Source organism: Alligator sinensis, unplaced genomic scaffold (genome assembly GCF_000455745.1).
Source record: "Alligator sinensis unplaced genomic scaffold, ASM45574v1 scaffold527_1, whole genome shotgun sequence".
Taxonomy (NCBI): Eukaryota; Metazoa; Chordata; order Crocodylia; family Alligatoridae; genus Alligator; species Alligator sinensis.
The window spans coordinates 948,348-973,081 of NW_005841958.1; the positions used below are offsets into that span (position 1 = coordinate 948,348).

At 42.0% G+C, this 24,734-nt stretch overlaps 1 protein-coding gene across 2 annotated transcripts; it reads left to right on the forward strand.

The window, feature by feature from the left end:
- The first annotated feature begins 574 nt into the window (after nucleotides 1-574).
- Nucleotides 575-23,142, forward strand: RGS10 (regulator of G protein signaling 10). Of its 2 annotated transcripts, none has more exons than XM_025200193.1 (5): nucleotides 575-1,047; nucleotides 6,061-6,164; nucleotides 7,750-7,836; nucleotides 16,672-16,815; nucleotides 21,699-23,142. In XM_025200193.1, exons 1-5 carry the CDS (start codon nucleotides 1,041-1,043, stop codon nucleotides 21,843-21,845), a joined length of 489 nt encoding a protein of 162 aa, XP_025055978.1. In that variant the 5' UTR covers nucleotides 575-1,040; the 3' UTR covers nucleotides 21,846-23,142. The 2 variants fall into 2 exon arrangements, with proteins under 2 accessions (XP_025055978.1, XP_006020603.1); XM_006020541.3 differs by having other exon boundaries at nucleotides 578-1,047; nucleotides 6,061-6,179.
- Nucleotides 23,143-24,734: the final 1,592 nt, after the last annotated feature.

Consider the following 24,734-nt stretch of genomic DNA (forward strand, 5'->3'; position numbering starts at 1 on the left):
GGCGGTGGCGGTGCCAGGGTGATGCTCGTGGCACCGGCTCAGTTACGCTGCCTGGGTGCGACCGGTCTGGGGGTGGCTGCTTTTAAATTCGTGTTTAATAGCTTCCAGGACAAACCTGGGTGGAGGGACACACACACAGACACTTTTAAACATGTGTATTTGCCGAGTCCCTGATAGGGATGGCCTCTACCCATGTGGGACTGCCCGGATTACGCCCCTTTTAATGCTTTGATCTAAATCAGATACCACAAGACGCATAAACTGCCCTTTTTGTGCAGTATAATCCTTCCCGTTTCAGCAGCTGTCCCTAGGAGGAAGGGGATGTCCAGCAGCACGCACAGCATCAACAAATGCTAAGTCCTTTCTCACCGGCTGTTAGTGGTGATGAAACACAAACTAAAGGGAACCGCGCTTGATTTTCAGATCCCAAATTGACTTTGCAGAGCTGACATTTAGAAACACTGCCGTACATTTGATCTGGAAAGCGCTGAGACATCACAAATAGGGAACCCTACATGGCCCTTTTTTCAGGCGTGCTCTCAAAGTGTAAGTGCGTCTGACCGCGGGACGTCTCGCAGCAGAATTTCTTCAGCACAGCAGGATCAGTGGCTCAGGAAAACCAATGTATCGTGTCGTCCTGCGTGAAATAATTAGGATTAAAGAAAACAAACAAACAAGTGAAGAATCCTAACGAGCAATTTTATTTCTGCCGTGGACAATAAGATTATGATCTTGCACAGGCTTGTTAATGCCTTGCTGCGAAAAACTGAGCATGGCTTTAATAGAGTTTCTTAAAGGTTTATATAGTGAATGTTTCCAGAGGTACTACAAAAGCAGAACATCCTTTTAATTTCCTTCCTTATAGTTAAAACTGGACTTCAGTAGCCATCTGTTCTTAGAGACATTCAAAAGAGGATGTTGAGGCTTATAACATTGAAATACCAAAGTGTAGAAAGGACGACCCTCTGTAGAAACAGGATTCTTTAAAACACTCCTAGAAAAAGTTGGTATATGGGACTGATCGGGTGACAATTGGATACATGGAAAGTAAGGGAATTTTTCTTCTATAGCTACATGGTTATGAACAGTTTCCCATTGTTTTATAACCGTTGGTTATTAGTTCCAGACTGGTGAGTATAACAGGGAAGGCATTCTGGTAATCCTAGGAAAATGCAATATGCTCAGAGCACTTATTTAAAAAAAAGAAGTCAATGCCAGTATTCGCAAATGTTCGGAAAGAACCAGGCCTAATTCAAAAAGTAAAGATTGGCAAAGGATTTTCTTAATCTAGTGTCGCTATTTTGCTTCAGCTGTAGAAACAAAGCAAAAAGGCTCATTATAAGATGCTATCCAGGTACATACATGACTGGTAAGTTGGCGATGGATCTTCTGTTAGTAAGTTTGCAAAAGAGCAAAAAAACCCCAAAACCCAACCCAAGAAAAGGTTTAAAATAGGTGACTGCTTTAATAAGGTTCAGTATTGTGTATGGGTTTGTGCTGTTTTGCATGTTGCCATAAAGCACAATGTAGGAAAGGCTTCTTCCGTGTGTAGATAGTCAGTGCGCTTTTGCTTTTAAGTGTCTGTCTAATTTAGGCACACCCGCTTTTAATGAATGTCACTAAGACTTTTTCTCCGTAGTCATTTAGGCATGCTTGAAAATCTCACCTGATTCATTGAATCATGTTCTCATCCTTATTTTTGGAAATATTGAACATGCATTTCTAATATTTGATGGCTTTCTGTCTATCTTTTCTGTCTGTCACTGTCCTTTTAAAATAATGCCCAAAGGTATGAGTTGTTACTTTCAAATGAATGTCTCTGAACAGAAGTTTGCCTGAGTATAGGATGTTTGGGGATAAAAGGCGATTGTAAGGTCCATTTCTGACCATTTCATTTGACTTGTTAGATATTTCTGTTTCTAAAATTTAATGTAGCTGTTGTTTATAGATGAATCGGACATTACTGATTCAGTGGAACCGCTTCTTTGTAAAATGTGAATCTGTGTTGCTTTGGACCCCGATAGTGTCTGATATCTAATCTGATAATTAGGAACTTCTTAAATATTACATATGCCTTCTTTATTTATGCAATATTGTTGTGTATAGACTAGTAGAGTTTGAATAGGATTCCTCCCTGTTATAATGCTGTAATTACCATAACTGCCTAATCTTTAGCTTTGTACAAACCTCTGGCTGTTGCATGTAATATAAGCAATTGTATTGTGTAGTGAGGGAAATTTCGCTCTAGTAAAGTCTGTACAACTGCATCTTGTATACATATGTGTTTGTTTCCTAGTCTAGCTAAAGAGAGAGTTTTGCGCCAAAGCAAAAAGAATGCACATTTTTATCTATTACTTGTTCAGAAGTAAAAGGCTGCCTTTCTGTAACTCCTGTATTAGTGCATATAATTTTCTGTCGATTTGCAACAGATGCAGAGAACTTCCTCTCTTGCTTTAAAAAAAAGCAGCTTATCCCATTTGGTTTGGATAACAGGTATTGGTATTAAGCTCACAGTTTCTAAGTGTAAACTGCAGAGCAGCTTATTGCGAGGCATCCAAGGAAATAAAATTATCTTTATAAATGATGATAAACAGAGGGATAAATAAGGTTTAGCGAGGATGAATCATATAATAAAACATACTGCGCCATTATGTTCTAAAAATAACTTATTCAAAAGATTTGTATATAGCTTCTGCTGCAGTGGAAGTATGATTTTTTTTTTCTCAAGACATTTGTGAGCTCAGTTGAACTTTACTGGGCAAGGTCTGCACTAAACCTTTTGCCCATTTAAAGACAAAAAGAAGTATTCTCTGTGTGGTGCACAGCCTGCTAGATCAAATGGATTTAAGTAATTGTGTGTAAAGATGAGAGCTGCGATCCTATTGGTGGCAATTCTTATATCAGAAACATGTTTGTGATTGCCAGTTTATTGCGGTAGGGGGAACACATTACATTTCTGTATAAGGAAACTCGAATGTAGTTCTAATATCAGTAGAAATGTTCAGGGCCTGTCTCCTTTCTGCTTTGTACCTTGTGCAGCCTTGTACAATTGTGCGGAAGAGGGGGATTATTTTTGTGTCCCTTACGGACGTTTCTGAAGACCAACTGAAAATGCAGCGTTGTTAGGTTCAGCTCTGTATTGATGCAGGATATATTTACACTGCTGTGGCTGTACTTGAGATGGCTTGAAACTGGGTAGCTTGGTCCTGGTGAGAGTAGTCTAGCACAGGACTCAGCCTAGCGTCACTTAATACCGCAGCTCTGGGGGGGTCTGCTTGGCAGCCCGGGCCGTGCTCCCCTCCATTGCCAGAGTTACTAGACACTAGACACTTGCAGTTCTGCTAGCACTTGAGGAGCGGGATAAGGCAGGGGAAGGCTTTTTTGTTCTCTGCTCGTTCACAGGGCCGGCAGAGTATTTGTCTGTAGTCTGAGTCCTGGAGAGATCTTAGCAAAACCAAAGCACAGCTCTAGCCTAGGATTCTCATGGCAGTCAAATTTCAACATCCTCTTACATGTGAGTATTTGTGTCTGGCGACCACTTGTCTCTCAAGTTATGTGCTTCTGCTGTCCTTTTTAAAAAAATGATGAGTAACCATTGGAAGTCGCTTGAAGTTTGGCTGGGTAAAGAAGATAGAATCCAACTCTGATCTGTCCCTTGGTAAATTATACTTATAGGGGTCCGATTTTCAGCTGCCCTGTCCTCTGTGCGAAGGAATACTATTTTGTTGTGGTTACATCATCATGCACCCGTGTGCACAGCTGCAAATAACCATGTAACATGAGAGCCAGGCTCAGTCTTTGGTACAAGTGTTTGCATGCTCCAGCCCTGGGTTGCAAAGGCCTAGATCCTCAAAGATACTGATTTCAATGTGGGAGGTAGGTGGGTAGGTACTTGTGAGGACGTGCTTTACCAACATTTGTCAGGTTACACAACATTATGTTTGCTAGAAAGGGAAACTGAGTCACACAGAAATTAAAGGGTCTTATCTTGGCATCAGAGCTACAGCACTGCTAAACTTTCTGATGCCTAAATTTTTATACTACTCCCATTAGACCATGAGTTTTCTCTGGGGAAACTCTTCTTTTTATTCATACATACAGTATTATAAGTCCCAGGCCCTGCCTGAAGAGCTTACAGTCTAGAGATCGAATCCTGTAGCCTCTTACGTGCAGGTTGACAGCGGCATGCATGCAGAAAAAGTTGTAGAAGTGGGATCGTAATCAGTTCTAACCTAAGGAGGAGAGACCATAGGAAGCAGTGGACAGACACGGTTTACACAAAGCATAGTCATGGGCTTACTTGTGTTTTCTAGTGCATGCACAGTGGGTGGTCCACTTGTTTGGTCATTTAAAAATATTTGCATCTTATTTCTCTTAACATTTTACTAATTTGGAACATGAGGTTTGGTCTCCTTCCCTTAAACAATGATAGGGGGAAGGCGTCTGCAGTTGGAGCTCATCTGACCCTTTTGCAGAGTTGTATTTCTTTCATAAAGGGACACTCCTGCAATGACAACTTGTGGCGGGTGGATGAGGTTATTATCTTTTCAGAACAAGACATCCTTTCGATAAGAAAAGAAAATTTTTCCATAGACCTCCAGCAGGCTACAGGCACTTAGCTAAGTAGGCTTTTCTGCAGGATTTGACTCTTGGCGTCTATCGTTCTAGCCATCTGCTGGTGTTTGAGGGCTTTACAAAGTTACTGTACGCCATGCATTATTTTTTTTAGACATCTGCTCTGCTTTTGACTCTGTCTGAGTAGAATTCAAATACGTATTGAAGAATCCACATTTCTGAACACTGCTTATTCGGGTGAAACAAAGGGTTTAGTAAAGCAAACACGTCAATTTGGTATGAATGAAAGGCCAAACTGCAGACAGAATACAGGCCTAATCCTGTTCATTTTATTTTCATGACTGATCCTGCTGCCGTTCAGTGGTTTACTTAGGTGAAAATCACTTTCACCCAAAAGCTTTCCTGTCTGTCCTAGCAGGCTTGCTCTTTAGAGATGTAGCTTCCAACCCATCTGTATATATTCAGATACTTTCATTAAAGGTTTTACTGATTACAGTGGAGAGTTTTGGCTGTACAAAGAATGTGTAATTGGCCTCACAACCACATTAACATCCAGTGATCTAAAACAGTGTTTCAGGTCTCATCCTGCACGGTTAAGGCTCCCAAAGACTTGACTGAGGGTTTTGGGTGTGCAGCAAGGGAAGTTGCTTTGTGTTTATTTAAAGCTCTTCGGGTCAGCAGTAATGTGCTTGGACTCCTCTCAAGCTGGGAATTGGTAGCCAGCACAGCTGGCCTTGGCAGCCAGTGGTTTAATAAACTCATCCCTTGGCACAAGGCAGTCAGTTATGCATTCAGCATTTATGCGGGCTCTTTCTGCCCCGCAGGCTCTATGACATCTATGAGAGCTCTGGCTAGCAGAGAAGTCCTGGCCAGGATCCTGCACTCCTTATTCAGGCAAAACCCCAGCTGACTTAAGATCACAAGCATCATCAGCCAACGGCGTTCGCACTCAGAGACTAGAGGAGACTACACCAGCAGACCTCCCGGTCACATGGCTTGATTTTTAGGGGTCGTCTTCTGCTAAACAAAGCATCGCTTTTCTTTCCCCCTCCGCTTCCCCCACTCACCTCGGAGAGTGCTCATTTCTAAAGGAAATTTCTACAAGGTGGCTTACCAAGACTGGTTTCATACCACGTGGTGGTGATTTCATCACCACGTCGGCGTGGGTGATCTAAAACACCCGATTGACTTTGGCCATGCCAGAAGCCACCATGCGGCCCATTTACAGCTGAGGCCCGGGTAGTTGTGCTTCACATCCATAAGACAAAAGGATCCATTGAAAATGATGATAGTAGCCACTTGGAGTTTCGTTGCTATCAAGCAACTTTGACATTTCTTGAAGAAGATAGTGAATTTCAGAAGCCCTGTTTGTTTTCAGTTTTACATCCATTTGTAGGAAAGCAGGTACAATTTAAGAGTGCTATGAACGGTAAGAAAAAAATGCAGTGCTAACCTTTTATTAATTTTGGTATGTGTCTTTTTCAGAGATAAATGACAATGACGGCAACCCAAGCAGCAGCCACCAGGCCCTAAAAGGAACCGCCAGATGGGCTGCGTCACTGGAGAACCTCCTAGAGGACCCAGAAGGAGTTAAACGATTTAGGGTTGTTATCTTGACTCCTAGCATTTGCATAAACTTTAACCTGTGCTTGAGGCTTTATGTGTAACTGTATTAAAAAAGCTCCATACCAATGGCGGGAGGGTGTTTATTTTTATATGACCAGATTTGTGAACTGACAGAGATGGCAGGATAGTTGAATAGGGGCATTTGCTGGGCTTCTCTGGGGGTGTCCTCTGCCTGCTAGTTTTTCGGGTTGCATTGTCAGGTTGCAGGAATAATTATTTGTTGCACCTTTGTCTGACATTTGTTTTCTGCCATTTGCAGAAAACATTTGTTGCGTTCTTTGTCTGCCATTTGTTTTCTAATGCCAGAAGGTCGAAGGATGGAAACATAACAGTGGGCTAAATACCAGGGCAGAAAGAAGCCTGACTTTCTCAAAAATGTAACGTAGCATGCATTCTTGGTGCCTGATCCTGCAGCATGTATTCTTGCACATTGTCCTTATTCAGGTGAAGAGTCCCACTGATTGCTATGGAGCTTGAGTAATTTGGTAAGATGTAGCCTCTGCACTGGGGCTCCCTTAGGGCGTTCCACACATTCAGTTCCTGCACTATTCCACATTTATTCTACATTTTAGATATTCCATTTTATGTGGAATACCTTTGTGATGGTGCCATAAATTGGCTGAATGGGTGGCATGTTGCTTATTTATGGCACAATTAACAGGTTAGTTGCAGCATAAATATAATGTGCGTCAGGGACCCCAGTGTTGGTTGAGCCCCAGGTGGGAGCAGCAGTCTGCCCATACAGATCATCATAGAGATCTGGCATGTGTGTAACGGTGACATGTTAGGTCTTGCAAATCCTTTATGCCAGTACACAGTGAGATTATTTGCCTAAATAAGAACAAGGAAATCTTGCTTAAGTAAAGATTTTCAGAACCTAGTCCTTAGATTGAGAAGAAAATACTGATGAAACAACTTGATTGCTTAGCACTTATTGGACACTTCAAATTTAGAATGATTGATACCAGCATATAATGTTATGCGTTATTATTTCTTTTACATTGGAAGATGAAAATTGTGTATGTCAAAACTATAAATATTGTTGCTTTTATACACAATTTTAATATATCTTTTTTCTGTTTTAAAACATGACTGTGTTCTGTTTAAACACTGCCTAGGAAATTTAAATACATCTTATGCTGTACTTTACATTAAATAAATTTATTGTCACTGACAGTCATTTAGAAACACTTCAATTTTTAGATTTTTGGTTGTTAAAGAAAGTTGTACTGAAAGTAGACTAGAATTAAAAGTAATCTGTGAAGCTCATTAAAACATCTTTTTGCTTCCTGCTAAAAAGTGCATGCATTTTTTTGAATGACGCTTTTAAATTGCTTGAGTAGTTTAGTGGTTATAAATGTATTCTTTATATTACCTACTGATATAAGTTACTAGTAACCCTAGCTAAAGTGTTACATTTTAAAGCACTATTGCTTGCTTATATTCCAGCAATATTTAGGTGATACCAACCCCAAATAGGGGAAAAGCAGGAAGGGAAACAAACATTTGACATCAAGTGTAACATTTTGCCTGTTTTTCCTTCTCCAGGAATTTTTAAAGAAAGAATTTAGTGAAGAAAACGTTTTGTTCTGGTTAGCATGTGAAGAATTTAAGAAAACACAAGATAAGAAACAGGTATGTCCCTCAGAATAACTTTACCTGTCAAAAAAGATCTCATAGCAGCCTAAGAGAATCTGACTTCTTCTACCTAGTTATTCAACTGGATTTCACAAAGAGGCAAGTAAATATATCGAACAAGTGAGTACATAAATCATTGTAACGAGAGCGGTTTAGAAACCAGAATTGCTGTTACAAAACATTTTTTTCCAGTCCAAATGAAAACAAAACAAAACTGAAAATACCAAATTTCATGTGAAACAAAAATTCCAAAAACTTGTGATCTGCAGCTATGGAAATGTTTTGTTTCAATAATGATGAATCAGTTCTGTTTTGATAAAGTAAAAAGACGTTTTTGAACGTTGAAACATTGTTACTTGTATTTAATGTAATGATTATACATGCACTATTAAGTATTATACAAATATAGGAAAATATAGACCTCAGTAACTTCATAGAATGCAAATGCTAAAAAAAGATTGAGAGTTGAAATGAGATGCTTGTTCTCATATCAAAGTTAAATTATCTGACATCAGTGTGAAACAAGAAACTTGAAATGATTCACCTTAGACTCTTTCCTATTAAGAAGTTTCCTTGAAGATGACATGCTGATACGTTTCTGCACTATAGATTTCATTTCGATTTCAATGAGACATTTTTTGATGAGTTCTCATAAAAACTGCCTGTACTACATAGGTCCCACTCTTGCAGGATTCATATGGACGTAGGGCTTGCAGCTTTAGGAATGGATGATGATGATGATGTGGAGTTCACGCCCGATTTCTATTCATTACTCTTGAGAATATTTTGACAGTTGACTTGTCAAGTTTGGCTAAGGGAATTCCAAAGAGCTGGGTGCCAGATTCCTACCGAATTTCAGTGCCGATGGGCGTTAGTGTCTAATTTCTTTAATCCCCTTTGAACATCCCATGTTTACAATTCTCCTGTGTACACTATGGGCATTTTTATATATGCTCTGAGGATGGGGGGGCGGGGGAGCCTTTAATTAGAGCGGCTCCAAAAGCCTCTCTAATTAAAGTGCCTGGAGCATCTTGTGTATCAGTGTCCCTGCGCTTCAAAATGGCAGCAGGGTTGCTTTTATCTATAGCTCATCCAACGAGCTTTAGTTAAAGTGCCCCCACTGCCATTTTGAAGTGTGGGGATGCTGAAACACAAGACGCAGAGACTGGCTGGAGTGCGCTAATTAGCACACTCCAGCAGACTCAATTAATCACGTCTGCTCTGATGCACTGTATTTACACTGCGTTGGTGCAGCCTCCCAGCACAAGTACAAGCACTCTAAAAGCTAAATTTTGGCTTTGTTGGTGGCAGAGCACTTAGGGAGGGGGAATATGCAGATGTAGAATGCAACTGATAGTAAGTATTCTGATGGCTACAAGGAGATTACAGCGGGGTCTAGTCATATCCCCAGCCTCCTGGCCATATCTTTTGGGAGCATAAAATTATCAAGTATTAGAGGGTGTACTCTAGATATTGGTCTTTTTTTTTGGTGGTAAATGCCTGTTTTCAATTAATATTTTGGATTTTTAACTGAAAAACAGCTACCCAAAATCCAAAACAGTTCAGCTAAGAAACAAACTACTTCAGGTGTTAGCACACCTGTGCATGCACATGCGCATGCACACACATGGTGTATATATTTTGGTATTTGAATTTCTAGAAGAAAAATCTTAAGGGAGGGAAATTCATTGTTCTACTCCAGATCTCAGCATGCTTAGAACTGCATGGGCTCTGTGTCCTTTGGCTTGGCTTCCTCCCAGTAAGGTCCATGCAACCAGACATGGACACATACATACTCCAACACAGAAATGACCAGCTGGGCTATTTTACCTCTCCAGGAGGGGCAGGGAGAGGTAGTTACATGTATCTTAAATACATGAGAGGTGCTCAGTTACTATCAGGATGCTAGTACAAGAGGGAAACTAGCCCCTTGGTATTACAAATCAGTCCTGGAAGCAATTCAGCTCTTTTAACACAGGGTGCAAACAGAAGTTATATTTGTCACATGGTTGGCCCTTTGAAAGCACTCCACAGCCATGTCCGGCTGTAGAACGCTTTAAAGGTCCCTGAGCATGTGACAAATTAACCCTCACTATGTGAGGGTTCAAAGGAAGGTGCTCCAAAGCAAAGCACCTTCGTTAACTTGTGTTTGCTCTGGCAGCTGGGCTGCTGCAGCTCAGCCTTGCCTTAGTGCTGTCTGCACAATGGGAAAGGGAGAGGAAGGAGCTTGGGTTGGAGTTTGCGCAGCCTGCATTGCGGGGGGTGGATTGGGCTGGAGTTTGCGCAGCCTGCATTGCGGGGGGTGGATTGGGCTGGAGCAGCTCAGCCTTGCCTTAGTGCTGTCTGCACAATGGGAAAGGGAGAGGAAGGAGCTTGGGTTGGAGTTTGCGCAGCCTGCATTGCGGGGGGTGGATTGGGCTGGAGTTTGCGCAGCCTGCATTGCAGGGGGTGGATTGGGCTGGAGTTTGCGCAGCCTGCATTGCAGGGGGTGGATCCACCCACCCCCACTCCAGCACAGGCTGGGCAAATCCCACTCCCATCATGCAGAGAGCACTGGAGCTACAAGGGGAGGGCAGGGCTAGGGGAGAGAATCTGCAGATACACAGCTCCTTGGCTGGATCAGCTCCAAATTGGAGCTCAATCCCCCACCCTTCTGACCCAACAGCTAATGTCTGGGTCGGGAGGATTGATCTAACTCATGGTGCTTTCTGTGAAGTGCCATGAATTAGACTGGGGAGCTGCACGTCTGTCAGCACCCACCAAGTACTACTGTGCACAATATCATCTGGCTACTACTATGTGTAAAAAGTAGAGTGTGGTGTCAAGAAATGCTTACTCTCTTCCTATTCTTTTAAGGCCAGATGCGCCTGGATAGATTACAGTGGCCATTCCCAGGAGCTAGAAAATTCTGTTTCTTAAACAGGTACCACGTTGGATACTAAAAGGGAATTGGAAATGAGAAGTTCTTATGTAGGATTTCATATTTCACTGTGCAATAACAACTCCCTTTTCCTTTATTAAATACTGTAATCAGAGTACTTTTACCTTTACATTGCTATTTTGGGATTGTGTACCCATATACAGGAAATGATAAATGTGTAAAGATACTGATGCAATGATTCCTCAGATGGATTGCCATGCTGAATGGACAGTGATTAACTGGTTCCCATTAGCTTCAATTTTTTAGTACTAATCATTAGGTACTATATTCAGTCAATAGTCTAATACTAGCAAAGCTTCAGGAAACTTTCAGAACAGCATATACTTCACAATACATTATGGATTTGCAAGAAGCTTTTACAGCTCTGACTTTTGCATGGCTTTATTTTAGAGTCTTCTACAGGATTAAACAGGAATGTTAAAAAATGGAAAATCATTTTCTACAGTTCTTATAAGAGCATGGAACTCCTGAAAATGACTTCTGCAGCAATTCACTGTAATACGATGGTGATGTAGTTAATTTTTCTGCAGTGCTAACAAAGGACCATATTCCAAATACAGCTTTTATAATCCTCTTTTCATTGTAACTGCATTGATAGGATGCTTAAATTCTGAACTGAATTTAACAACAGAACTAAAAATTGTATCTGAGCTTTTGGTCACATAGTTGTTGTCCAGTATGGCCTCCCCTATGGACCAAGCAATCCAAACCACATTTGAGGAAGTGATCAGCCTTACTGTTACAGCTGCCCTCGGCTGACCCAGGGGTGAGGGAAGCTCTAGAGCCACTCCTGAACTACTCCAGCCAAAGGGAGCTCAGCTGGGGACAGTGGCAGCAGCAGTCAGATTCCTCTTCCTTGCTCATTGCCCCAAGTGTTCTCTGCTAGGCTGTGGGGGTACCACCTCTGCAGCTCGAGTTGCTGCTCCCGTGCCTCCTTTACAAAATCCTGGATCCTCATAATCTTACATTGTTTTATCTAAACTATTGCAGCGTTGTATGTGGGTCCAAGTGGGTTCAGTCCTTTTTTGCAGGTAGCACTGGCATGCTTCTGTTATATCTAGCACAGGGAAGAGGAGTACCATACAGGAAACATGGCTGGTTACTTTATTGTTCTGAGCAGGACCCAGACAGAAGGCAAAATGATGCTTGAGGAAGCACACAAAGTTTTGGCATGTAAAGGAACAGTACCACATATAGCAAACAAACAATCACAGTTTCTGTGATACTTATGATTATGGCCTCTTGTATTGACCAGTAGTATATTGCTTGGTTTTCATGAGGCCTGCGTAGTGTCAGGATGACAATTTCATGCATGTGTTCGTAAAATGCTCTAAAATGTTCCTGTTCTTGGCAGTAGTGTAACGACACAGCTGGGGCATAGGGGCGGAGTGATTTCCAGTTGCCACGTTGCATCCAATTTGATCACAACTGCAGTCATGCAGCTCCCAGCAGCAGCTATTGTTTGTCTACCTCCCAAGGAAGCAACCAGGGCACTTGCCCCAGTTGCCCCTGCCTAGTTATGTCAGTGGTGCTCAGTCACTAATAAGCAAAGGTGCAACCTAAGGTGGTGGGAGGACAGGCTGCCTTTACCTCTTTGGAAGTCCCCTCTGTAGCTGAACTGAAGACTCATGCAGTTTCATTCCTGGTACAGCTTCCCCATTGAGTCTGTCTCTTTACAGTTACACTTCTTTTAATTAGCTAAAGCTACATGTTCAGAGGAAGTACTATATAAGTGCTAAGTAGTATTCTTGGGTATAATTCAGCAGCCGGCTTCCACACAGGTTCAAGAAGTCAAAAACAACAAGCCCTAGCAGTAGTCTACTACACCTGTCCTAGTACCCTAGACATTTTGCAAAATAAAACTTTAAGTATCTCCTTAAACTAGGAAGCTTCTCTGTTCTCTTTGACCCCAATAGGTTAAATAGTACAGAAAGTATTTTTTTTTTTATCATCAACCTCTAAAACTTAAGTTAAAAACAAAATGAGCAAATGTATGAACCAAGTATGATTTTTAGTGGGTCTCAAAGGAAATGATGTCAGCTTTATACCTGTAGTAGTCAGCTCTGCTGTCACCCATATGGTCCTCAGAATTATGATTCTTACTTAATTAGATCTTTTTTGAATTAAACATAGTCTTGAACATGTTATTAGAATTAGCTGCGGGCATTTGCTTTTTATATGCTTTTAAAGTAAATAAACAGTGATCGCGTCTACGTGAGATGCCTAACTGCGGATTAGACTAACCTAATGTGCAGTAAAGCATCACTGTCTAGACATGCGCAGCAATTAGTGCACAGTATATTAGTCTAATGCTCTGTTTTCTAGTACCTATAGATACAAGTACTAGAAAAATGGCGCATGTACTAATGCGCCATACCACACGTGTAGACGCTGACCACAAGCAAATTGCTTCCAGTCAGCCTAGGCAGCTCTCCCAGCCACATGGAGACGGTGGGGGCGAGGGGAGGGTGGGGAGCCTGGACAGCGCACTCCCGCCTCCCCCTGAGCTCAGGGCTAAGCCCCCATTCCCTCTGCCAGCCCAGGGCTGGTACCTGGGGGAACCTGGAGCTCCCCGTGGCTGCTGCAGAGGGGGAAGAGCAAGGCAGGAGCAGGCTTGGAATTGGCTTCTCCTGTCAGGCTCAAATTGCTCCTGATGGGGGTGCATGTGTAGATGCATACCAGGGAGCACTTTAAAGAGCCTGAATGTTCTGTGTAGAAAATTCAGGTCCATTAAATTCATGTATAGGTGTGCCCAGTATGTCACTTTGTATTGCCTCACAATGTTAAAATATTCCTTTCCTTCCAAAATAAACACAGATAGGAAATAATAACTGTCCATCAATGTATGATCCTTTTCAACTATTAGAAACATTTAGCAGTGTGTTTCAGTAAAAAAAAAAAATAATCCCCTCTCTGAAATGTGCTCTTATAGCACCTTTCGTTCCACAGCACAGATTTTATGCACAGTATTCAGGTATTTCTGCTGTCACCTCAAGTGTAAAATGTGACAATAGTTACAAACTGAGCTTAGCAATACAGCATGCACAATTGTTAACCACCAAAGTTTGGCACCTGATGAGCATCTGGGACTCCTATTCTCCACATCTGGGAGCCACATATGCTTGAGAACTGAATTGACCATAGGAAAGGAAATGAAGAAGATAGTGTGTTCAAGTGAAACAGCGAGGGAGATTTCTGTAGACAAAACTTATTATCCAAACTGGAATCTAGCCAGAGGTCTGGGGTCCAACATACATCTGCTAGTGAAAAGTGCTGTTAGACTTTTTACTGACCACTTGTGAGTAAGATCTTGGTTTTAAGTCTTTAAGACAACCTATGCAGTCATATTGTCTCCTTTATCATGATGCTCAGGTATTGGTTCAGTGCTGACACAGGGGGAAAAAAAAGAGTGCCATCTACTCAATCACTGACATTGCTTCTTTCCTTCCTGCTCATCCCTGGATTTTTTTTTGTGGGTCTCTGAAGGCAACTACTGGTATTGTTGACGTGACATATTCCCTTCCCCTATAGTTTGGACAAAGCTATACTGACTGGTATAGGAATGCTTTTACCAGGAGGGTTTATTCTAGTTCAGAAACTGAAATTAGGTAGAGTGGTAGCCTACCTGTATACTGATATGATTATGTCTACCCCAATATTTATTACGGGGGTGTGAAGCGGGTTGTATTCTATTCGGATTTGGCCTGAATCAGGGGACCGTGATTCGATTCGTTGATTTGGATCACTGTCTGAATTCGATTTGGCCGAATCTGAAGATTCGATCCTGATTCAGAGAATCGGCAATTCGGTCATACACACCTCTTTAAATATTTTTTCTGCATACCTCAAGGTACCAGGCAGCTCGTGAACGCTGAGATAGTGGGGCAGATGGAGCATCCCACAGGCATGCAGGGGGCCCCCCGCGTGCTTGGCGGTGGACCTGGAAGTGGACCTGAAGTAATTCTGGTCCGCTTCTGGGTCCTCCAGGGAGCGCACTGGGGGGCCCCCTGCGCTTCCCCAGCTTGGCAGTTGTCTGCAGGGAGACCCTGGTGGACCTGGAAGTGGACCAGAAGTGCTCTGGTCCACTTCTGGCTCTGCTACTGAGCACTCTGGAGACCCCCCTGCGCTGCTATAGGACAGTCCATCCGCCCCACCATCTCAGTGTTCATGAGCTACCTGGTACCTTGAGGTATGTAGAAAAAACAGTTCAAGATGTGTCTATGTCTGAATCAATTTGGAGGGTTCTGATTGATTCGGAGAGATTAAAGGATCTCCTGATTTGATTCGGATTTGGAGATTCGGCCGCTGAATCGGGCTGAGTCTCCACTAAATCAAATCAGCAACTGAAGCTTTGCACAGCCCTAATATTTATGCTAGTGTAACTTTTCTAGTCATAGTTGGCCTGGGTGATCTAATTGAGGAAGGGTGTTTGTGCTGGAAAGTTTGCAAAACTTTTTTCCATCTATTTAGTTGGTCTCATAAAAGATATCGCATATACCCAAAGAACCTTGCCTGCCTATTCTGAAATGTAAAACATGAAAGTGCATGCGTGATTTCTTGTTGGTCACAAGAGCATGTCTCTTCAGTCCCACTTCCTATCAAAGATGTAATCCTTTGACTTGTGGTTCTGTCAGTTTTGTTCCTCATTAAATATGCAACATAGAATAGTTCTGTTACTCAGAGCTAATTATCTTTCAGTGCCTCCTGGTGTGCACTTGCTTCAAGTATGAAAAATTAAAAACTCCAGGATGAGATTTATAACTAAAATGGCTTTAAAAATATATTGTCATGCTGTGCTCATTCTTCTCTTACCTGACTTCTGAGTCACTGGGGGCACCTATACATGTGACGGAGCTCTGCTTCGAGGCATGCTAATTAGCATGCATTGGAACAGACTCAATTAATTGAGTCTGCTGGAGCATGCTAACTAGCACACTTCAGCAGTCTCCGCATCACGTGTATTCGTCATTCCTGTATTTCAAAATGGCAGCAGGGACGCTTTAACTAAAGCTCATTGAATGAGCTTTAACGTCCCCTCTCCACCATTTTGAAATGCGGGAATGCTGAATACACATGACGCTGAGGATGCTTTAATTAGAGCAGCTCTCAGAGCCACTCTAATTAAAGCATCCATCCGTCCCCACTCTCCACCCTAGAGCATGTGTAGAGACACCCGGGGAGTCTTGCATTTGATCTCAGTGGAAGCAGTGGTAGTTAAAGGGCTTTGAAGTTGGAACAGTGCTGCATGAGTGCTTAGTGTTATTGCTGCAGTTGGTGATTTATGAAGAGGTGACTGAAACAGAACATCTGCAGATAGAGATAACGGGTCCAGATAAATTATCTCAAGCTTACCACACCTAACCCATCACAACTGACCACCGTCAGCTCCCATAGCAGTCAATGACTGCTCAGCATTTCAGAGAATTGGACCTTTCTTCCAACGTGAACTAAATGACGTGCACTTCACTGCTGGATGTAGAATGCCCTCAGAAGTAAATGCCTCTCTAATTTTTGCTCGGCTGCTTTGTTTGTTAATTTGAACAGTATAAATTGGGAGACAAAATCCCCATCTCTGTATGAGAGAAAGATAAATCTGTACGTAAACTGAACGAATGCTAAACAGAAGGCAGAAGATGGGCTATTCAAATGAACCTGTTGGGGTTCGGTGCCCAAACAGGATCTGGTGACTAATTCCATTAGCCTCCTTGAAAATCTCAAGAACAAATAAAATGACTAACCTGCTACACGCTGTCTTTCTTTTGACTGTATACCATTTATGAGATGGTGCCCATAGTACAGGAATTGGCCCATTACATGTCTCAAAGATGGACTTGGCTTAGATATATATTTCGGGAGCAAATATTAATTTAACCACATATGTCATTTTACAGATGCAAGAAAAAGCTAAAGAGATTTATATGACTTTCCTGTCCAGTAAAGCTTCCTCCCAAGTCAATGTTGAAGGCCAGTCCCGTTTGAATGAGACAATATTGGAGACACCTCATCCTCTAATGTTTCAAAAACTCCAGGACCAGGTAAAATTGTTACACACTGTAGAATGTCTTGTGCCAGGTTTTTGTATGTAGCTGATTGAAGCGAGGACAGCGGGTGGAGGGAACTTAGCACTTGGATAGTTGTATAGTCTCCATCCTGCTAGAGGACACCTCTTCTCTGCTAACACTGGTATGTGCAGGAGGTGCATGCAAAATATGGAGTGATGCATGCTAACCACAATTTACTTAGGAGTTGCCCCTTGGTTCCACACTATATCCCTACCTTTTCCACTGCAGTTGCTTTCTTGGGAAGCTGGCTGCAATTTCCGTCCTTGCTTTTCTTATTGGTAGTTGGGAACCCATCAACTGACCGATTGCATGCCATATCTTTTACTGGATCAGCTGCTGGGAGAGGAGAACAAAGCACCCTTCTTCAGGTCACATTTCTCTCCCGGCCATACAGTTGGTCTGATAAAAGATATGTACTAGATTTATACATATACAAAATGACACCCCCCCCCCCAATAATTAGGTTCTATACGCAGAAAATTTTATACATTTATTGTAATTTTACATGTATGTAAATTTATTTATTTATTGCAAATTTCCATTATGGAATCTAATTATTGGAGGATCATCTTAAATTCATTCTCCCTCGTATCTTTGTTCCACGCTGGCAGGTTCTGTCCCTGCTGCAGCCTGGGGCACTGAGCACGGCTCCAGCCCACCCCATAGAGCAGCACAGAGCCAGCACTGCTGCTACAGGGCTGGGCTGGAGTATGTGCCATGCTCTAGACTGCAGCGAGGATGAGGACAGAGCCTGCTGGCACAGAGCAAAGGTAAGAAGTGTGGCAGAGGGGGAGAAACAACATGGGGGGAGACTGAGGGCAGTAGGGGTTTGAGGCTGTGGGGGAGCATTGGGGTGTTGCAGAGGCAGCAGGGGGACAGGCAGCAGCTTTGGCCCAGAGCTGGCTGCTCTCTACCGCCTGATACTTGATTGTAAGGCAAAGGGCTTTTCTTCATGTTAAATGGGGGTGAAAAAACCCTCATCTTCTGATCGAGTAAATATCGTGTGTGTGTGTGTAGCCTTACTTACACCTTCTCATATAAAAAAACAAAAACCTTGCTTCTCTGGACCATTACGACTACATTCCTGATTTCATGCCCATAGTTTTCTGTGCCTTCACTTGTACAAAGTCCCTAGTGATGATCATTCCATTGAACTCTGGCTCTGGCTTCCTTGTGGTCTCTGGAGTCTGCTTCAGGACTCTTACCCCCGCGTGGTTTCAGCAGCCCTTTGATTCAAACAGTGACAAAAAGCCCCCCACCCCCACCCCCTCTTTGCTGTAAGCAGCAGGCCTGGACTGTCATAACTATCCCCATAGCTTTGAGAAGGGTTTGGATCTGTTCTTCTAGGACAGATCTAGACTTTTCTAGAGCTTGAGAGGGGTCATTGGTAGCTTCCCATTTCAGCTCACTGAGCAATGCAAGACCTTGGGCAAATGTTGTAGATAGTTTGGAAGTAGATGTTCTCAATCTTTTTAAACTGCAGTATCACAGTCAAGGGAATAATGTATTCCTGCCTGCAGCTTGCCAATGAGTATGGGGACGGCCACTGCTTGCTCCTCAGGACTGCTGGATGTTTGCAGTTTCCTAGGTCTTGTATTTATTAAAAACAGCTTTTTTTTGTTAAAATCGTGTTTTTAACTGAGGCGCCATCAAACAGCAAAGCATCTCTCGGATATTAAAGTGAACTGAGGAGCAAAAGGTTCAGCTGTCCTTCAGATAGGTTAGCAGTGAAAAGGTCTAACAGCCAATTTTCGCGCAAGGAAGAAAATTCTTTTCTGGAAGAATCTGTGTGAATTCAGTGTGAAGAGAAAGAGCCACAGTAAACCAGGTTAGTGTTCAAAGCAGGTGATTACATAGGCATGACAATGCAACTGGAGAAAGCACAGGAGGTTTTAAATATTCTCCCCTTCAGCCAAGGCCTGGGTGAATAGACGGGAACAGCGAAGGAAGCACGTATTAAAAATGTGCACTCGATCAAGCTGTGGTAGAGTCCAATTAATGTGCTACTCAAGAATGTCTGTAAACTTGTTAAACTAAACAAGGACATCTATGGATTGTTGCAGGTTTCCATTGCTTGGAATGAAGCTTTGGTTGGTCCTGCTAGGAAGTCCTCTAGCGGCAACTCTGCCCTTTTGCTTCAATCCTTATTCAGTCACGAGGAGTTTTATAATTCACTCCTGAGGGAAGAATTGGTGGTTTTGCTAGCGCTGTATGTATGAACTATAAGGGGTCATAGCTTGCAAACCATAGGTCAGCTTATGAGACTTAGCTTTTTAAATACAGCTAGGCCATGTCTGCACATTCAGTTACTGTACTGCAGAGCAAAATACGTAGGCATGCCGCACTTCTCCGGAAGCCACATCTGTGTGGTGCCAGGGGGTGCTAAATAAATGGGATGGGCTAACTGGCCTGGCCAAACCCACACGTGAACATGGCCACGCTGCTCCCAGTGTAAGAAGCAGTGCTCCTGGAGAAGTGCTGCATACTCAGAAATACCATGTGTTCACTGTAAGCGTGGCCCTGAGGATTGCAGTGAGACGGTTCATGGAGAAAGGCTGTGCGTGAAGTTTGTTTTCCCTGTTGGCACCAGGGCTGCTGTTCACACTGGGTGAAGTGGAACATAAGTGGTTCCTAGAGACCTTGTGATTTTCCAACTGTTTAACCAAGGAGCTGCATCTACTCTCTCCTAGTATATCTCTTCTCTGCAGGGCTGGCTGGGGAGAGAGAGAGGGGATTCCCTTTCTGCACATAATTACAGCATCTCTGAAATGACGTACAGTTTGCACATTTCCAGACCGTTCCAGATTGGGTTTTGAGCTTAGCAGTATTTGTCTTCTCCAGAAGGTGCTTTGTGGCTACCCTGTACAAAAGAGATCTATTCATCCAAACACTGGTCCATGAAACTCTGATAGGCAATAGCTCGGGGGGGGGGCAAAAACCAACAAAGCCGCACAGGTATTTTTCCATCTAGTTAGATAGTACTGATCATGAAGGTCATCCCCAGATAAGAGGTAAAAGGAAAACTTCCATTAGGTAATTTGAGGTAGAAGCCTAGGACCTACATCCAGCCAGCTCTCCTGGGTCAAAACCCTTTTCAGTTCACTCAGCTTTTAAATTATGACATTGAGGTTTTTAATGGTTTAAATCTGAAAACTGAACAGCTGTTACCCCATTAGCACCTGTGTGTTTCATAAATGAACAGGATATTACAGCTCACATGCACACATGTGTTGCTTAAGTGCCACTTGCTTGTGTTCTTTGGTAGCTCGGAAAAGCAAGGGCAGTTAGTCGTGTGTCTATGAACTAGTGAGCCGCAGTTCCACTAACTGTTAGAGATGAGTCCCGTAAAGCTATGGTTTCAATCATCCACACATGGAATTTGTAACTTTAGTTCTTGAGGCAGCTGAGAATCCAAAAATTCCTCTTGGAAGATTAGTGATTTTGGGCACCGTAAAATACAGTCAGTCATAAAGTGTGACTCAGAGAGAGTACTCTGCTGAACTCATAGAGGGTGAGGTATGCTTCTGTTTTGTCTCAGTTATGGCTTGCAGTTATAGTTCCAGTATGTTGTCTTTTCTCTCCCCCCCCCCCCCCCCTGTCTTTTATAGTCCAACCTAAATACCATCAGGGCCTAGACAACTGAGAGCAGCAGAGACCTTTTTCCTGTTGTTTTAGTAATATATAAGTGTGTTGTAGGAGTTTGCTTTGAAATGGGTAGGTGGAGCAGGAGAGAAAACACCTGAGGCTGAGCTTCTGCAGCAGGAAACAGAGTCCTGGAAGGAAAAAGAAAAGTGAAAAAGTGGTGGAAAGAGGGAAAACAGATAGAAAATGCTTCTTTTGAAATGGCAGCTATGAAAGGAAATATTCTTATGATGTATTTTTAATTTTGGGAGGCTGAGTTTCTGCAGCAGGAAACAGTCCTGGAAGGAAAAAGAAAAGTGAAAAAGTGGTGGAAAGAGGGAAAACAGATAGAAAATGCTTCTTTTGAAATGGCAGCTATGAAAGGAAATATTCTTATGATGTATTTTTAATTTTGGCATTAGACGTACACTTCTTGGATATAGACACCTGAGGCCTCAGTACACACCTATGATGAAATTCTGTCCCCGCTCCAGGCAGTGTCAAAATTTCCATTGGCTTCAGTGGGAACAGGATTTCACCCATCGAGGGAGCAACAATGCGTGTGTGATTAGGCTTTGGCCGCTCTAAAGGAGGATTGGCTATGCCAGCTACTACAATCTGTGATAAACTTGCACTTTGACAGCTTGTCTGTTTGCAGTATTTATTTTAGAGGCTCTTGCTAGTGTCAGTGGTCTGTGTTCATGCCCAGGCTCTGCAGTGATATTCAAGTGCGTTTACAATCAGAAAGGTAACTGCACAAAGGTCCCTTCTTTCCCCATAGCTCTCTTCCCTCTGTTCATTCTGAGTCAGCCTTTCTGCTGCCCTGACGCATGGCATCTTCAGTTTGCAGAGCCACCAGCAATAAAACAGAACCAATCCTGTTGTGGGAGGGAGCTGGGTTATGTCCTGACAATTGTTAAGTAAATTCCAGCTGCAAAACCTTTGCTGGAGGTGTTGATGTGTGAATCTGACATTCAGGCTGAGTTGGCAGAGCTGGCAGTCGGGTGGCATGCCGTTTGACTCTTAAATTGATCAGATTAGGAAGGGGCAGGACTGTGAAACCACTACCTGTAATACAGCTTGTTCTGCATAATCCCTTGTCAGAGTAGATCAATTCTAATGTCATGCTTTCTCGTCAATGTGTTTTAGTGCTGACAGAACACATCCATTTTACAACTCTCCTACTTTCCTTTCTCCTTTTCTATGAGTCATTGTGTTTTGTCCTCCCCCACCAGATATTCAATCTCATGAAGTACGACAGCTACAGCCGCTTCTTAAAGTCAGACATGTATCTAAAACAGAAGAAGTCCGAGGAACAGGACGAGAATTCATCAGAGGCTCAATCTGCAGCAAAAAGAGCATCAAGAATTTACAACACATGATCCAAAGAAGTCTTTTAGGACAAGCAATGAAAAATTAACTCAACTCTCAGGAACAGTCTTTGTGTTTATAACAGTTGCATTTAAAGCTTGAAAAAGCACAACATCCTTTTAAGGGATACTTACCTTTTTAATGGCTTGAATGACTAATTGGTTTTGCATGATAGCTAATACCAAACACCCCTGAAACGACTGTTTCCTAAACTGCAAGGCTGGGGAATTCCTAAGTAGCATGAATTACTTTCTGCATTTCACAAGTTAAAATGCTTTCCAAAACTTGCATTTTTGTGAGGCATCACAAACGTACAACATGGAAGACAGGGTTGCTTTCGCCTTTTGATATTTTTTTACCTTTCCTGCTTATATATTTGTGAATTATTGGGAGCAGATATGGAGTAGCAGTGTCAGTTACTTTCTGGATGAGTCATTCAAAGATGAGTTTACTGATTATCATTGCAGGGCCATATCGTTTAGGGTTAATTCTAATAAAACCCAATTTCTAAACCCCCCCAAGATGTAAGCCTCATTTTTCAAACCTGTTTCTAGGAGAGATATTGAAAGGCTATTTCAGGTTTGTATTTGCCTTTTTGTTGAACTAACAGGAGGATTTCTTTAGTCAGGATTTTCATTACTGAATTTTTCTAATTTCATGACATTTCCCATAACAGACTATCAGCCGCTTTGGAAGATAGAAGCCCATAGCCAGCCAACAGAAACAGTATGTCAAGTTTTTTAGGACAAGCTACAGTGTTTTCATACCTAGGATGAAACTATAATGAAACTATAATGAAAAAAAATCAAGATGGAAAAGTATCCTTCACAATCCTCAAAACACATTAAGAAACCTGCCAGCTGCTGCCCCATTTTGGGCATTGTGACTCCAAGCAGGCAGGCTCTGAGGTCTAGAGTGCATGTTTAGCACTTGAGCCAGCAAGCGCATAATTTTGAAGTCGAATTGAGTTTTGGCAAACATTAGGTCTCTCCCAGCCCCCTGAGGCATCCTGCCTCTGCTGCCAGAAGCTCTATTGCAGAGAATGCGTGAAGTGCCAGTCTTCATTTTTTTCAGTTTTACTTTGCTAAAATCATTTGTTCTCGTTCAGTCTGATTTTGTTTCTCCCAAACAAATGTTTTAGGCTTTTCAGTGCACGCATTTTAATACCTCCAACAGAACAGCGAGGTTAAAGTTGTGGTATTGCCATTTCCATGGCATGCTTGAGATGGTATTCTCTGGGCAGAGGTAAACTCAATATATTGATGATGAAATGTCAAGAGTAATAAAGGAAAAAGCAGGTGGAAAACTGCGCCAATGAGTCCTCCTTGTCAGTCTGGACTAGTTGCAAAACGTTCTCGGCATAAATTCTTTAATGTGTTTATATTTTTTGAATTCGTGAATTCACTGCCAAACTATGAAGTTGCATTTTAAAACTGGGAGAACATATTGGTTGGCATCTTTTATTTACAAGGCTCATTGTGTATAGTCTGGCTGTGACTCACATTCTCTTGTTATTTACTGCCTTATTTTTCGGTGCAGACTTTCTGTACCAGGCTTTCATGGACATCTTTTTATGAGCTGTCTAATCAGCTGGCACAATTAACTTTTGATTATCTTAAAATTCTCTCTCTCTCTCCCTTGCGAAGGTCAGTTATGTATTATACATTACCATTGCTATCAACATTTTTTAAAGCCAGACCTACATTGTAATTTTCTAGGAGGAGAAATCTATAAATAGTCTTGCATATGACTCTCTTTGCCTGTGTATAAAGAAGATTGCTACTGTGGCCTTTTCTTCCTTTAATACATTCATATAATGGTAATAGGAGTTCTGAACAGTCATTAGGAGAAAAATGACCTGTTAGCTTTAAGGATATTAAGCAGAAGGTCAGTCTCTCAATTTATAACTATAGTTCAGAGTAAGTTTTTCCGTTCATATTAACAAAGTATTAAATACCAAAGAGTGGGGACATTTTCATTGAAACTTGAGCACATGCTTAAGTTAAGCAAGGATTTAAGTGCTTTGTAGAATATGAATGAATGCATAAATACTTTCTGGAATTGGGACCCAAGTGAGCAGTATAACCTCTCTCATTTTCTATATTCAGTAATTCTTTTTAGATCCCCTCCTTAAAGTAATTAAGAATAAGTGATAAACATATTCTGTCTCCCTCTTCTCCCCCCTATCCGTGCCCAGAAAAACCCAGAAGGTAAAATTCTGGCATGATTGAAGTCAAAGGGAGTTTTGCCTTTGATTTTAATGAAGTTAAAATGTAATTTATAATCTATTCTGGTGTATATACATACCTATGTTCTTAAAGAATCAGTTTATTTAATAGATCCATCTTACTGTCCATGTTATGTGGAGGTATTTCTTAAACTGTGATACTGAATATATTCATCAGATGCAGTATGATCATGCTTAGAAAGATAATTTTATTCCTTTTAGTATTTTAGAAGAGACATAGCACTGAGTGAAATGTATCTTAGGTTCAAATGTTTGAAGAGGCATCACCTCTTCAATCTTTGGGTGATGGACCAAACCAAGCACCTGATTCTTAGTATCTCAGACACTGGGAAAGATGAAGAGTAATAAGAACAAAAATTAGAAAACCGAGTAGAGCAGAAAGGTCTTAAGTGGGACTGGATCTCCACTCAGTGAACTGGGTTCATATGAAAGTAGGGCTGGAAGGGACCTCACAAGTCCTCTAGTCCAGCCCCTGCTCAACGCAGGATTATCCCTGACAGCTAAGTGTCTGTCTAATGTACTCTTGAAAACTTCCAAGGATGGAGGTTTCCACAATTTCTCTAGGTAGCATGTTCCAATACTTGGCTACTCTCATAGTTATAAACAAACAATAAAGACCTAATTAGAGTTGTCAGTCTTTTACCTATCCCAC

Bases quoted from the DNA above. Each gene is read 5' to 3' on its own strand.
- RGS10 (XM_006020541.3), top strand. The intron at 6,180-7,749 runs GTTGTTATCTTG...TTCCTTCTCCAG, and splicing joins AAGGAGTTAAACGATTTAGG to GAATTTTTAAAGAAAGAATT. The intron at 7,837-16,671 runs GTATGTCCCTCA...GTCATTTTACAG, and splicing joins AAACACAAGATAAGAAACAG to ATGCAAGAAAAAGCTAAAGA.